The following is an 11,431-nucleotide window of genomic DNA, read 5'->3' as shown; positions in this document are numbered from 1 at the left end:
ATTTGCTTTGTGAGCACCCTCCCCTCATTGAGGTTAATCTTTTGAGGTGGTGAACTTTTCAGAGGGCTAACCTGCATTGTTTGGTGCTTCCAACTTTTTGCTAAGCAGTTGGTGACACTTTATAGACAAAACTGACTCCCAGTTCTCTTCTGTTTCTCCTTGTTTCTTGCCTCCCTCCTTTTTTTTTTTTTTTTTCCCCTTTATTCCTTTTAAAATTATTATTATTACTGCTTGTTTGTTGCTCTGCCTTGCCTGCCTCCCCCTGCTGATGACAACTCTCTACAGTCCACATTCTTATTCCTTGAGTTTTGTTGTGTTCTGTTTCTGTTTGGATGTGCACCCTACCATGTCCTGAATGACAACATGATCTTCTCCCCATCCCTGTCTCCCCTTCAAGTTCTCCTCTCTTGTCTTGGTAGATGTAGCTCCCCCGTGTCTCACTGCAGTTGATCCTTCCTGTCTCTTTCCTACTTTCAGTTGTTTTAATCCTTTCACTTTAAATTTTGGCTCTTCTTTTCTCTAAATCTTGCTGTAGCTCTTCCCCTTTGCCTTGCCAGGACTCCTCTCAGCTGCTTGTCCCAGAGCAGGTAATTGTAATGTGAGATGTGGATACCTGGCATTTTCCTCTTTCATCCAGGTGTGATGTGTTCTATAGATTTGCTCTCTACAGCTACCTGAGAGGAGGTTGGAGCAAGATGGGTGTTGGTCTCTTCTCCCAAGTAACAAATAGTGAGAGGAAGTGGCCTCAAGTTACACCATGGGAGGCTTAGGTTGGTTATTAAGAAAAAAATTTGCTGTAAGAGTGGTCAGGGATTGGCACAGGCTGCCCAGGGAGGTGGTGGAGTCCCCATCCCTGGAGGTATTCAAGAATCATGTGGCCATGGCACTGTGGGACATGGTTTAATGGCCCTGGTGGTGTTGGCTTGACAGTTGGACTTGATGATCTTAGAGATATTCTCCAACTGAGATGATTCTAGGAGTCTATGTATTAACCTTGTCAGACTGTAGTGGAAAACATACATTTAATTAACAGACAGCTATGCCCATTATCTCCAAACACCTCCTTCTGTCTCATGTTGGGTTGTAAGGGGTGGGACATGGTGGCTGCATGGAGTTTGCTGGAGCTCAGTAAGGTGGTACCTGCCTTCAATCTGGCAGCTAAACAGCTGCAGCAAGGCTGGGCAGATGCCTTGCCAGAGCATTGTGGTGTGTCTGCGTCGTAACATGGGATGTCAGGGAGTGATAGGACTGGGGGGAATGGAGCAAAACTCGAAGCGGGGAGATTCAGATTGGATGTTAGGAGGAAGTTCTTCCCCATGAGGGTGGTGAGAGACTGGCACAGGTTGCCCAGGGAGGTGGTGGAAGCCTCATCCCTAGAGGTTTTTAAGGCCAGGCTGGATGTGACTGTGAGCAACCTGCTGTAGTGTGAGGTGTCCCTGCCCATGGCAGGGGGGTTAGAACTGGATGGTCCTTGAGGTCCCTTCTAACCTTAGAATTCTAGGATTCTATTATAACTAAGACAGGAAAATACTTGAGTAAAAGCTCAAATGATAACAGATTGAGATTCCCCCAGCCCTGCCTTTCTCTAGTAAGGAAAGGGAAAGAAAAGGGAATCAAAAAACCCAAGCCTGGATGGCCTTGGATTCCCTGGATGTCAGTGGATTCATGTCCTTCAGAGAGCCTGGATGCAGCTTGGAGAAAACCAGGCCCAACCACGTGGTCAGCACAGGAAACCAGCAGCAGCAGCTGATGCTCTTCGGAGCGGGCAAGGCAGGGAAGAGGGAAACAGTAGCAGATGTCCTCCTTTTTGTAGGCTTGCTGGACAGGAAGGGGGAGTGTAATAGACCACGTTTGACCTGGGGGACTCCTGCTCCTGGGAGGGGGAAAACAAAGTCCTTCTCTGCCCACCTGCATCAAGTTTCTTTTCATAGAATCATACAATCAACAAGGTTGGAAAAGACCTCAAAGATCATCAAGTCCAACCTGTCACCCAAGACCTCCTGACTACTAGACCATGGCATCAAGTGCCACATTCAATCCCCTCTTGAACACCCCCAGGGACGGTGACTCCACCACCTCCCTGGGCAGCACATTCCAATGGCCAACAACTCTCTCAGTGAAGAACTTTCTCCTCACCTTGAGCCCAAACTTCCGCTGGTGCAGCTTGAGACTGTGTCCTCTTGTTCTGGTGCTGGTTGCCTGGGAGAAGAGACCAACCTCCACCTGGCTACAACCTCCCTTCAGATAGTTGTAGAGAGCAATGAGGTCTCCCCTGAGCCTCCCTCTTCTCCAGGCTAAACAACCCCAGCTCCCTCAGCCTCTCCTCACAGGGCTGTGCTCAAGGCCTCTCCCCAGCCTTGTTGCCCTTCTCTGGACACGGTCAAGTGTCTCGATGTCCTTCCTAAACTGAGGGGCCCAGGCCTGGACACAGGACTCAAGGTGTGGCCTAACCAGTGATGAGTACAGGAGCACAATGACTTCCCTGCTGCTGCTGGCCACACTGTTCCTGATGCAGGCCAGGATGCCCTTGGCCTTCTTGGCCACCTGGGCACACTGCTGGCTCATGTTTAGGCAGCTGTCAATCAGCACCCCTAGGTCCCTTTCTGTTTGACAGCTCTCAGCCACTCCGACCACAGCCTGTAGCTCTGCATGGGGTTGCCGTGGCCAAAGTGCAGCACCCGGCACTTGGACTTGTTAAATGCCATCCCGTTGGCCTCTGCCCATCTGTCCAGTCGGTCGAGGTCCCTCTGCAGAGCCCTTCTATCCTCTAACAGATCAACTCCTGCCCCCAGCTTGGTGTCATCTGCAAATTTACTGATGAAGGACTCAACCCCCTCATCCAGATCATCAGTGAAGATATTGAACAGGATGGGGGCCCAGCACTGGTCCCTGGGGCACACCACTGGTGCCTGGCTGCCAGCTGGATGTGGCACCATTCACCACCACTCTCTGGGCTCAGCCTCCAGCCAGTTCCTAACCCAGCTCAGAGTGCTGCTGTCCAAGCCAGGGGCTGACAGCTTGGCTAGCAGTTTGCTGTGGGGGACAGTGGCAAAGGCCTTGCTGAAGTCCGGGCAGACTACATCCACAGCCTGCCCCACATCCACCAAGCAGTCACCTGGGCATGGAAGGAGATCAGGTTGGAGAGGCAGGACCTGCCCTTCCTAAAATCCATGCTGGCTGGGCCTGAGCCCTTGGCCCTCCTTCAGGCACGCAGGTATTGCTGCCAGGATGATCTGTTCCATCATTTTCCCTGGCACTGAGGTCAGGCTGCCAGGCCTGGAGTTTCCAGGTTCCAGGACCCTTCTTGTGGATGGGGATCACACTGGCCAGTTTCCAGTCATCTGGGACCTCTCCAGTGAGCCAGGACTGGTGGAAAATGATGGAGAGCGGCTTGGCAGCTCATCTGCCAGCTCTCTCAGCGCCCTAGGATGGATCCCATCCGGTCCCATGGACTTGTGGGATCCAAGTGGCTCGGCAGGTCCCAAACTAAGTCCTTGTGGATTTCAGGGGTACTATGCTGCTCCTGACCTCCATCTATCAGTTCAGGAGGCCAGTTATCCTGGAGTCCTCCTGCCTTACTGTTGAAGATGGAGGCAAAGAAGGTATTTAGAACCTCAGACTTTTCCTCCTCTTCAGTCACAGTGTTCCCCTCCAGGCCCAATAAGGAGTGCAGCTTCTTCTTGCCCTCTTTTAGCATTAATGTATTTATAAACATGCTTTTTATTATCTTTCACAGCAGTGTTCAGCTTGAGTTCCAGCTGGGCCTTTGCCTCTCTAATTTTTCTCCTGCATAATCTAACAACATCCTTAATGTAACTGGAGTTGCCTCCCCCCTTTCCAAATGTGATACTCCCTCTTTTTTCCCTTAATCCCTTCAAGAGCTGCTTGCTCATCCAGGCCCAGAGCCTTCCCCTCGGCTCATGTTCCCCTGTTCCTGTGCCTTCAAGAGCTCCTGTTTGAAGTAGCTCCAACCATCCTGGACCCCTTGGTTCTTAAGGGCTGCTGCCCATGGGACTTTCCGAATAAGCTGAAGTTTGAACAAGCTGAAGTTTGCCCTCTGGAAGTCCAAAGTGAGGGTTCTGTTACTGCTCCTCCCTATCTCCCTGTTCCTCCATATTGCCCTGGTTTCTTTCAGCCCCCACCCAGGATAGGTGTAACCCAGCACAATACTGCATCCAAAGTGCTTAACCCCATGAACATCACCAGAGGGAGTACACGGAGCACGTGGGGATTTATATAATGTCACAGTGCCAACAGGTAGACCCCCACTGAGGACATGGACTGTTGAACTAATTGTTTTAACAGGCCTTGGTCAGATGTCTCATTATCTCAAACCTTTGAGCCCCACACTGGATGTGAAAAATGCAGTCTTCTGGGCAGGAGGTAGAGGGCACAGAACAATGTGGGTAATGTTCTGGACATGGTTAGGAGAGGGTTAATTTTCTCACAGGAAGCAGCCACAGCCAGAGTAGCCAATGGGGCACTGGATGCCATAGTGACATCGTGGCCAGTGTAGAAGGGGAGGTCTGGTGAGGGCAGGGGGAGTCTGGCTCTGGCACTATGGGCTAGCTGGTCAAGTTTTATATTGCTGCCTTTCAGTGTTCCTTCTTCTGTGGTGTTCTAATTCCTGGTGTTCCTTGAGTGTCTGGGCTGTTCTGTTGAACTCTTCTCTCAATCCAAGGGGGTTCCACTTTGCACCCAGTTCTCCTTCTGATCCCACCACTGGGTGGGAGACAGCTTGTGAGAGCTTAGCATAAACCGTAACACGTGTGCACTGTTTATATCTCTGTCTGCTTCACATGTCCAACAAGGCGACCGGCCTGGATGAGCAAGCAGCTCCTGGAGGATTTAAGGGAAAAAAAGAGGCTGTATCACCTTTGGAAGGAGGGGAAGGCTTCTCGAGGTATGTTCAAGGAAGCGGTTAGATTATGTAGGAATAAAATTACAGAGGCAAAGGCCCAGCTGGAACTGAAGCTGAACACCTCTGTGAAAGACAATAAAAAGCAATTTTACAAATACATCAACGCTAAAAAGAAGGGCAAGAAGAATCTCCACACCTTATTGGACCTGGAGGGGAACACGGTTACTGAAGATGAAGAAAAGGCTGAGGTCCTGAACACCTTCTTTGCCTCGATGTTTAACAGCAAGGTAGGAGTCCAGGATGAGTGGCCTCCGGAGCTGGGTGATGGGGTCGGGGAGCAGTGTAATGCCCCAGAAATCCATGAGGAATTAGTTGGGGACCTGCTGAGCCACTTGGACACCCACAAGTCCATGGGACCGGATGGGATCCATCCTAGGGTGCTGAGAGAGCTGGCAGATGAGCTGGCCAAGCCACTCTCCATCATTTTCCTCCAGTCCTGGCTCACTGGAATGGTCCCAGATGACTGAAAAACTGGCCAAGGTGGTCCCCATCCACAAGAAGGGACGGATGGAGGAACCCGGAAACTACAGGCAGTCAGCCTGACCTCAGTGCCAGGGAAAGTGATGGAGCAGATTATCCTGGCGGCAATAACTGCGCACCTGAAGGATAGCCAAGGGCTCAGGTCCAGCCAACATGGATTTAGGAAGGGCAGGTCCTGCCTCTCCAACCTGATCTCCTTCTATGATCAGGTGACCCGTCTGGTGGACGTGGGGAGGCCTGTGGATGTAGTCTACCTGGACTTCAGCAAGGCCTTTGACACCGTCCCCCACAGTAAACTGCTGGCTAAGCTGTCAGCTCGTGGCTTGGACCGCAACACTCTGTGCTGGGTTGGGACCTGGCTGGAGGGCCGAGCCCAGAGAGTGGTGGTGAATGGTGCCCCATCCAGCTGGCGGCCAGGCACCAGTGGCATCCCCCAGGGATCAGTGCTGGGCCCCATCCTCTTTAACATCTTCATTGATGATCTGGATGAGGGGGTTGAGTCAGTCATCAGCAAGTTTGCAGATGACACCAAGTTGGGAGCAGATGTTGGTCAGCTAGAGGATAGAAAGGCTCTGCAGAGGGACCTCGACCGACTGGACAGATGGGCAGAGGCCAACGGGATGGCATTTAACAAGTCCAAGTGCCGGGTGCTGCACTTTGGCCACGGCAACCCCATGCAGAGCTACAGGCTGGGGTCAGAGTGGCTGGAGAGCTGCCAGACAGAGAGGGACCTGGGGGTGCTGATTGACACCTGCCTAAACATGAGCCAGCAGTGTGCCCAGGTGGCCAAGAGGGCCAATGGCATCCTGGCCTGCATTAGGAATAGTGTGGCCAGCAGCAGCAGGGAGGTCATTGTGCCCCTGTACTCATCACTGGTTAGGCCACACCTTGAGTCCTGTGTCCAGGCCTGGGCCCCTCAGTTTAAGAAGGACATCGAGACACTTGACCGTGTCCAGAGAAGGGCAACAAGGCTGGGGAGAGGCCTTGAGCACAGCCCTGTGAGGAGAGGCTGAGGGAGCTGGGACTGTTTAGCCTGGAGAAGAGAAGGATCAGGGGGTGACCTCATTGCCCTCTACAACTACCTGAAGGGTGGTCGTAGCCAGGAAGGGGTTGGTCTCTTCTTCCAGGCAACCGGCACCAGAACAAGGGGACACAGTCTCAAGCTGTGCCAGGGGAGGTTTAGACTCGAGGTGAGGAAAAAGTTCTTCACTGAGCGAGTCGTTCGCCATTGGGATGTGCTGCCCAGGGAGGTGGTGGAGTCACCGTCCCTGGAGGTGTTCAAGGGGAGATTGGACGTGGCACTTGGTGCCATGGTCTAGTCGGGAGGTCTGTTGGGACAGGTTGGACTCGATGATCCTTGGGGTCTCTTCCAACCTTAGTTATACTGTGATACTCTGATACTGTGATCTGTAACATAGACACATAACACAGTGGAGATCTCATCAAGCCTCTCTTCCTCCACCTGATCAGAGTGTAAGAATTGCCAGAGAAGGAAGGAGGGCTCGGAGACCCAGGCTTGGATGCAGCACAACTTTAATGAGTCTAGAGAAGAAAAGGAGATGGCTCAATAGGGAGCATCAAGGGCTTCACCCAATAAGGTAGAGTGAAGCCGTTGCAGCCCATCTGCTTGGCCTGAAGAGTAAAGGACACCAACAGTCAGGCTGCTGGCACTGGGAGATCCATGCTAGGCTGGCATTTGGAGACTGACAGTAATAGGAAAAGAGGGAGTCGGAAGGAGGTAACAATGGCCTGGAGCTCTATCTTCTGTCCAGCACTGTGCTTGCCAGCACTGGGATGTTCTTGCCAAGGCTGTTGCCAGCAGCTCTAGCAGGGGCGGCAGGGTCTGCAGCAGTAGCGGTTGGTGATGCAGGAGAGGTCAAAGCCCCCGGAGTTGATGGGCACTCCCTCAGAGCTGAGGATGCTGCCAACAGCAGCAGAGGTGGAGGAGCCCACAGCAGTGTTTCTGAGGGAAGGAGCTGAGGATGGGTCCGGGCAGGGTCACCACCACAGCAGGTGGCTGGATGGCAACAATGGAGTCCTGGCACCTCACACAGCAGGGCTCGTTGCAGCTGTTGGCCAGCGGGGTTGGGCCACAGGGCTGGCAGCAGGGCTCACAGGGCTTGCAGCAGGACATGGCTTGGGGTTCGAAGTGTACCTATGAGGAAGCATAAAACAGAGTCACATGAGAAGCAGCCATGAACCAAACCACAGTGAAGTTCCCTCATACACTGCGTACACTGCTCTACTCAGAGCCCATGAGGCACCTCAGCTAAGCCCCAGCCTCTCTGCAGACCTTTTCTGCCGTTCCTTCTCCCAAGAGAAGCAGCTATCAGCCCTGAGTAGAAGAGGCTTCAGACTCACCTGGTTGCCAAGGAGAAGGAGGTGAGAGAAGTGGATGAGAGAGCAGAGACCTGGGCTGCCTTTTATAGCAGTGCTGCAGTGCCTCAGGCCCAGAAGCAGCTTTGTGGAAGGAAGAATTCTGTGAGCAGCTGATGACAAATGCAAACCATCCCAGAAGATGGCACAGGCTGCGTCCTGGTTTCCTGCTCTGAAGCTGCTTCATTTCCTGACTTCTGCCACATCCTTTCCCATCGTAAGTCTTCTGTCACAGCTCCAAGGGTTTCTGGGGCAGACAAGGGTCAGTGCTGGCATCCCATGATGCAGGTGATGCGCAGCTGGTTCATTCCTGTGGGCTTGTTTGTGGCCAGGCTGTGAGGACAGGGACACCAAATTTTTTTCCTCCTCCAGTCACCCAAGCATTGCCATATGCCAGGACATGTCACAGTCTTGTCTCTTGCTGTCTTGCATCTGTCTCTGATGGCAGAGACATCAGGAAAAGATGGCTGAAGGGAGTTCTTAAGACTCTGTGCTCTGAGGATGTGGAAAAGATGGAGCCAGCTTCTTCACAAAGTGCACAGTGGTAGGACAGGATTCAGTGGACAGACTTTGAAACCTGGGACTATTTTTTTGTTTAGGGCTTAGAAACTTTGGGTTTAATTTTGAAGTGTTGTGCAGGATCCAGCCTTGGAATGTGTCCAGCCTGATATAATGAGACCTGCTCTGAACAGAGCCTCAGAGTATCTGATCTCCAGGGGCCATTTACCAACTATTGAATAGAATAAGCCTGGGGCTGGACTCTGTGTGGCATCCAGGAGAGGCAAAAGTCTTCATCTTTCTGCGTTTGCTTTTCTTCTGATGTGGATCCTGGGATGGGAGAGTGTTCTGGTCCCTTCCTGTCCAATTTGGGGGCACAGGAGGACAAACTGCAGCCAGGTCTGCACTGAAGCCCTCCCCAAAGACTGAAATTGTGATTGGAGCCTGGCTCCTCTCTGGGGTTGCAGGTTTTCCTTCCAGAAGAAGGGACACAGCCAGATACACTGAGCTGCTACACAGTAGGACTTCTTATGTGTTTCAGGGGACACAGCGGGCAGGAGTAGTTCTGAGGTAGCGGAGGACAGAAAGGGGACTGTGCATTCGTTGGGACATGCAGAAAGAAATTTCTCTTGGACAAGCACAGGTGAACAATTGTTTCCTTTTAGGCAGCTTGTTCTTTGCTAATTGTGGCAGGTTTAGGCTGTTTTGGGGGGGATTTTCAACCCACCACACAAATATTTTCTATAGAAAGCCCAACATGTCTCTGGGCAGCTGAGCTGGCTGTGGTTAGACACCTGGCACCTGATCCTGCAGAACAGAAAACAAATATCAATCTCTCAGCTCAATGAGTTGATTGGTGTCTTGACACCCTGGGTGAAGAACCTTGACTTAGAAGCAACACCAAGAGCACGACCGCAAGCAGGGGTCACCCATCCTGTGACTTAGATTTGGAACAAGCAGGGCTCTCTGCAAGCTGCTGACTCTGAGGTTGGAGCATGAGGCTGTCAGGTGTTCATCAGAGTCACAATTAATACCAGCTGGCCCCTTGAGTCTCACCAGCACAAACTGGGTGCCTTTTTTCCTGCAGAAGGAGTGCAGCCATTTCCTATAGCTTCAGAGAAGGCAGCCAACTTCAGAGGAATCTGTCATGACTCTGCTGCCTGCACTGCTGCATTCCTGACCTGGAAATGCTGAGGCCTTTCCTCCCAGCGCTCAGAAGAAGCTTTAGCTGGGGTGTGGTCCTGACACAAACCTGGAAATGAAAGCACAGCCATGTCCTTAGCTGCAATGCTTTGCATTCAAGATGAGCTTGTGCAAAGATTGTTGCCTCTGCCAAGGTGCCTCTGGTCCTGCGGCAATGAGGGGCAGGTATAAAAGGCAGCCCAGGTCCTGCTCTCTCATCCACTTCTCCTGCCTCCTTCTCCTTGGCAACCAGGTGAGTCTGGAGCCCCTTCTGCTCCTCTTCCCAAATGACATCTCCACTCATTTATCCTCTCAGCTGATGTTGCCTTTCTCATATTTTGGAGCTTGGACTAACTTGTCATGAGAGAAGGGAGTAGGAATAAGGTCTGTCTAGACGGAGGCAGAAGAAGGAGTGTGGTGGCTTCTGGTTTGTGCACTAAGAGGTTGCTTGGATTGGGCTGCTCTTCATAAGGCTCTGGCTGGTTGAAGCAGTGAAGATGGTATTGCTCCTGGCAGAGTTTTTATCTCAGACACTGAGGGCCTTGGATCCTTTGTGACAGTGTAATCAGGTTATTCTTCAGCCATGCTCATGCTCTGATTCCCATGTCCTCTGTTCCAGGTGCACCTCCATCCCTAGGACATGTCCTGCTGCAACCCCTGCATGCCCTGCCGGCCCTGCGGCCCAACCCCGCTGGCCAACAGCTGCAACGAGCCCTGCTGTGTGAAGTGCCAGGACTCCACCGTTGCCATCCAACCATCTGCTGTGATAGTGACCCTGCCTGGACCCATCCTCAGCTCCTTCCCTCAGAACACTGTTGTGGGCTCCTCCACCTCTGCTGCTGTTGGCAGCATCCTCAGCTCTGAGGGAGTGCCCATCAACTCCGGGGGCTTTGACCTCTCCTGCATCACCAACCGCTACTCTTGCCGGCCCTGCCGCCCCTGCTAGAGCTGCTGGCAACGGCCTCAGAAAAGGTCTCCCAAGCATTCAGAACATGATGCTGGACAGAGGATTACACTTTGCACCATTGCTTTAAGAGCAGCTGGTCAACTCAGGCTTGTCCTGCAAGGGCAGCCTCAAATGTGGTGTTTTGAGCTCTGGCCAATTTCTTCCTTTCCTCTCTTCTTGTCAATGTTTTCCTCACTTTGCTTGGTCTTCATTTGCCCCTATCAAAGTGTTTTCAGGGTCTCATGAACCAGCCTGGAAGCAGCCTCCAGCCTGTTCCCTTTTCCAGGCAGGCAACGGATTCCCTCTGGAAATTCTGCCAACAAAAAGGCAAATACGTTTGCAAGCTCCTGCTGCTCCCCATGCTGGGTACCTCTGCTTGAAGTGACCTCATTTCCCTCTACAGATTCATTAAAAAATTCTGCAACCTACCCTGTGTCCCTGAGGTGATCTTTCCATTTGAATGCTGACTGCTGAGGGACAAAGCCATTGCTTAGGAGGGGAAATCCATAGGAGCACACGGGAACCCTTCTTCACTACCAGAGCGAAGAACTGCAACCCAGCCTTGGTCCCTCAAGGTGCTGTGTGATAGCAGATAAATCCAGCTCCACAGAGACATGGCAGTGACAATGGAACCTGATTCTGAGGTTGACAGCATCCTTAAACTGTCCCTCCATGGCGCAGTGCCTGCACCAGCCCAGCCAGAGGTGACACTGCTGAAGAGGCTCCACTATATTAAAAAAGGCCAGGAAATGAGGTTATGCTGATGGGTCCTGCTGCATTTTGAGAAAGCATCCAAGGTTGGAGGCTGCTCCATACAATTCCTTAGGACAAGCTGTTAAAAGTGCTGCAGGAGAGCATGGATGCAGTCAGTCTGTAGAGGTGAAAGGTGAAATTGCTTTAGACACTGCTGATAGAGAGCCATGCCCAATACTTTATCTCTAAGCTGCCTCCTGGATGGTGGCAAACACCCTGGGGGTGTGGTTACTTCAATGGAAGCAGAGCAACTGGGCTGCCACATTGTGGCAAGA

At 52.1% G+C, this 11,431-nt stretch overlaps 1 protein-coding gene and 1 pseudogene across 1 annotated transcript; one reads left to right on the top strand and one right to left on the bottom strand.

Annotated features, from left to right (window-relative positions):
- Window positions 1–7,225: 7,225 nt before the first annotated feature.
- LOC128898992 (feather keratin Cos1-2-like) lies at window positions 7,226–7,964 on the bottom strand (annotated as a pseudogene).
- Window positions 7,965–10,097: 2,133 nt separating this feature from the next.
- On the top strand, window positions 10,098–10,403 carry LOC128898954 (feather keratin Cos1-2-like). Its single transcript, XM_054176657.1, has one exon. It carries the CDS (start codon window positions 10,098–10,100, stop codon window positions 10,401–10,403), a length of 306 nt encoding a protein of 101 aa, XP_054032632.1.
- The last annotated feature ends 1,028 nt before the right edge of the window (window positions 10,404–11,431 follow it).

The sequence above is a fragment of the Dryobates pubescens genome, chromosome 36 (genome assembly GCF_014839835.1).
Source record: "Dryobates pubescens isolate bDryPub1 chromosome 36, bDryPub1.pri, whole genome shotgun sequence".
Taxonomy (NCBI): Eukaryota; Metazoa; Chordata; class Aves; order Piciformes; family Picidae; genus Dryobates; species Dryobates pubescens.
This window is presented reverse-complemented; position numbering and strand designations above follow the sequence as displayed.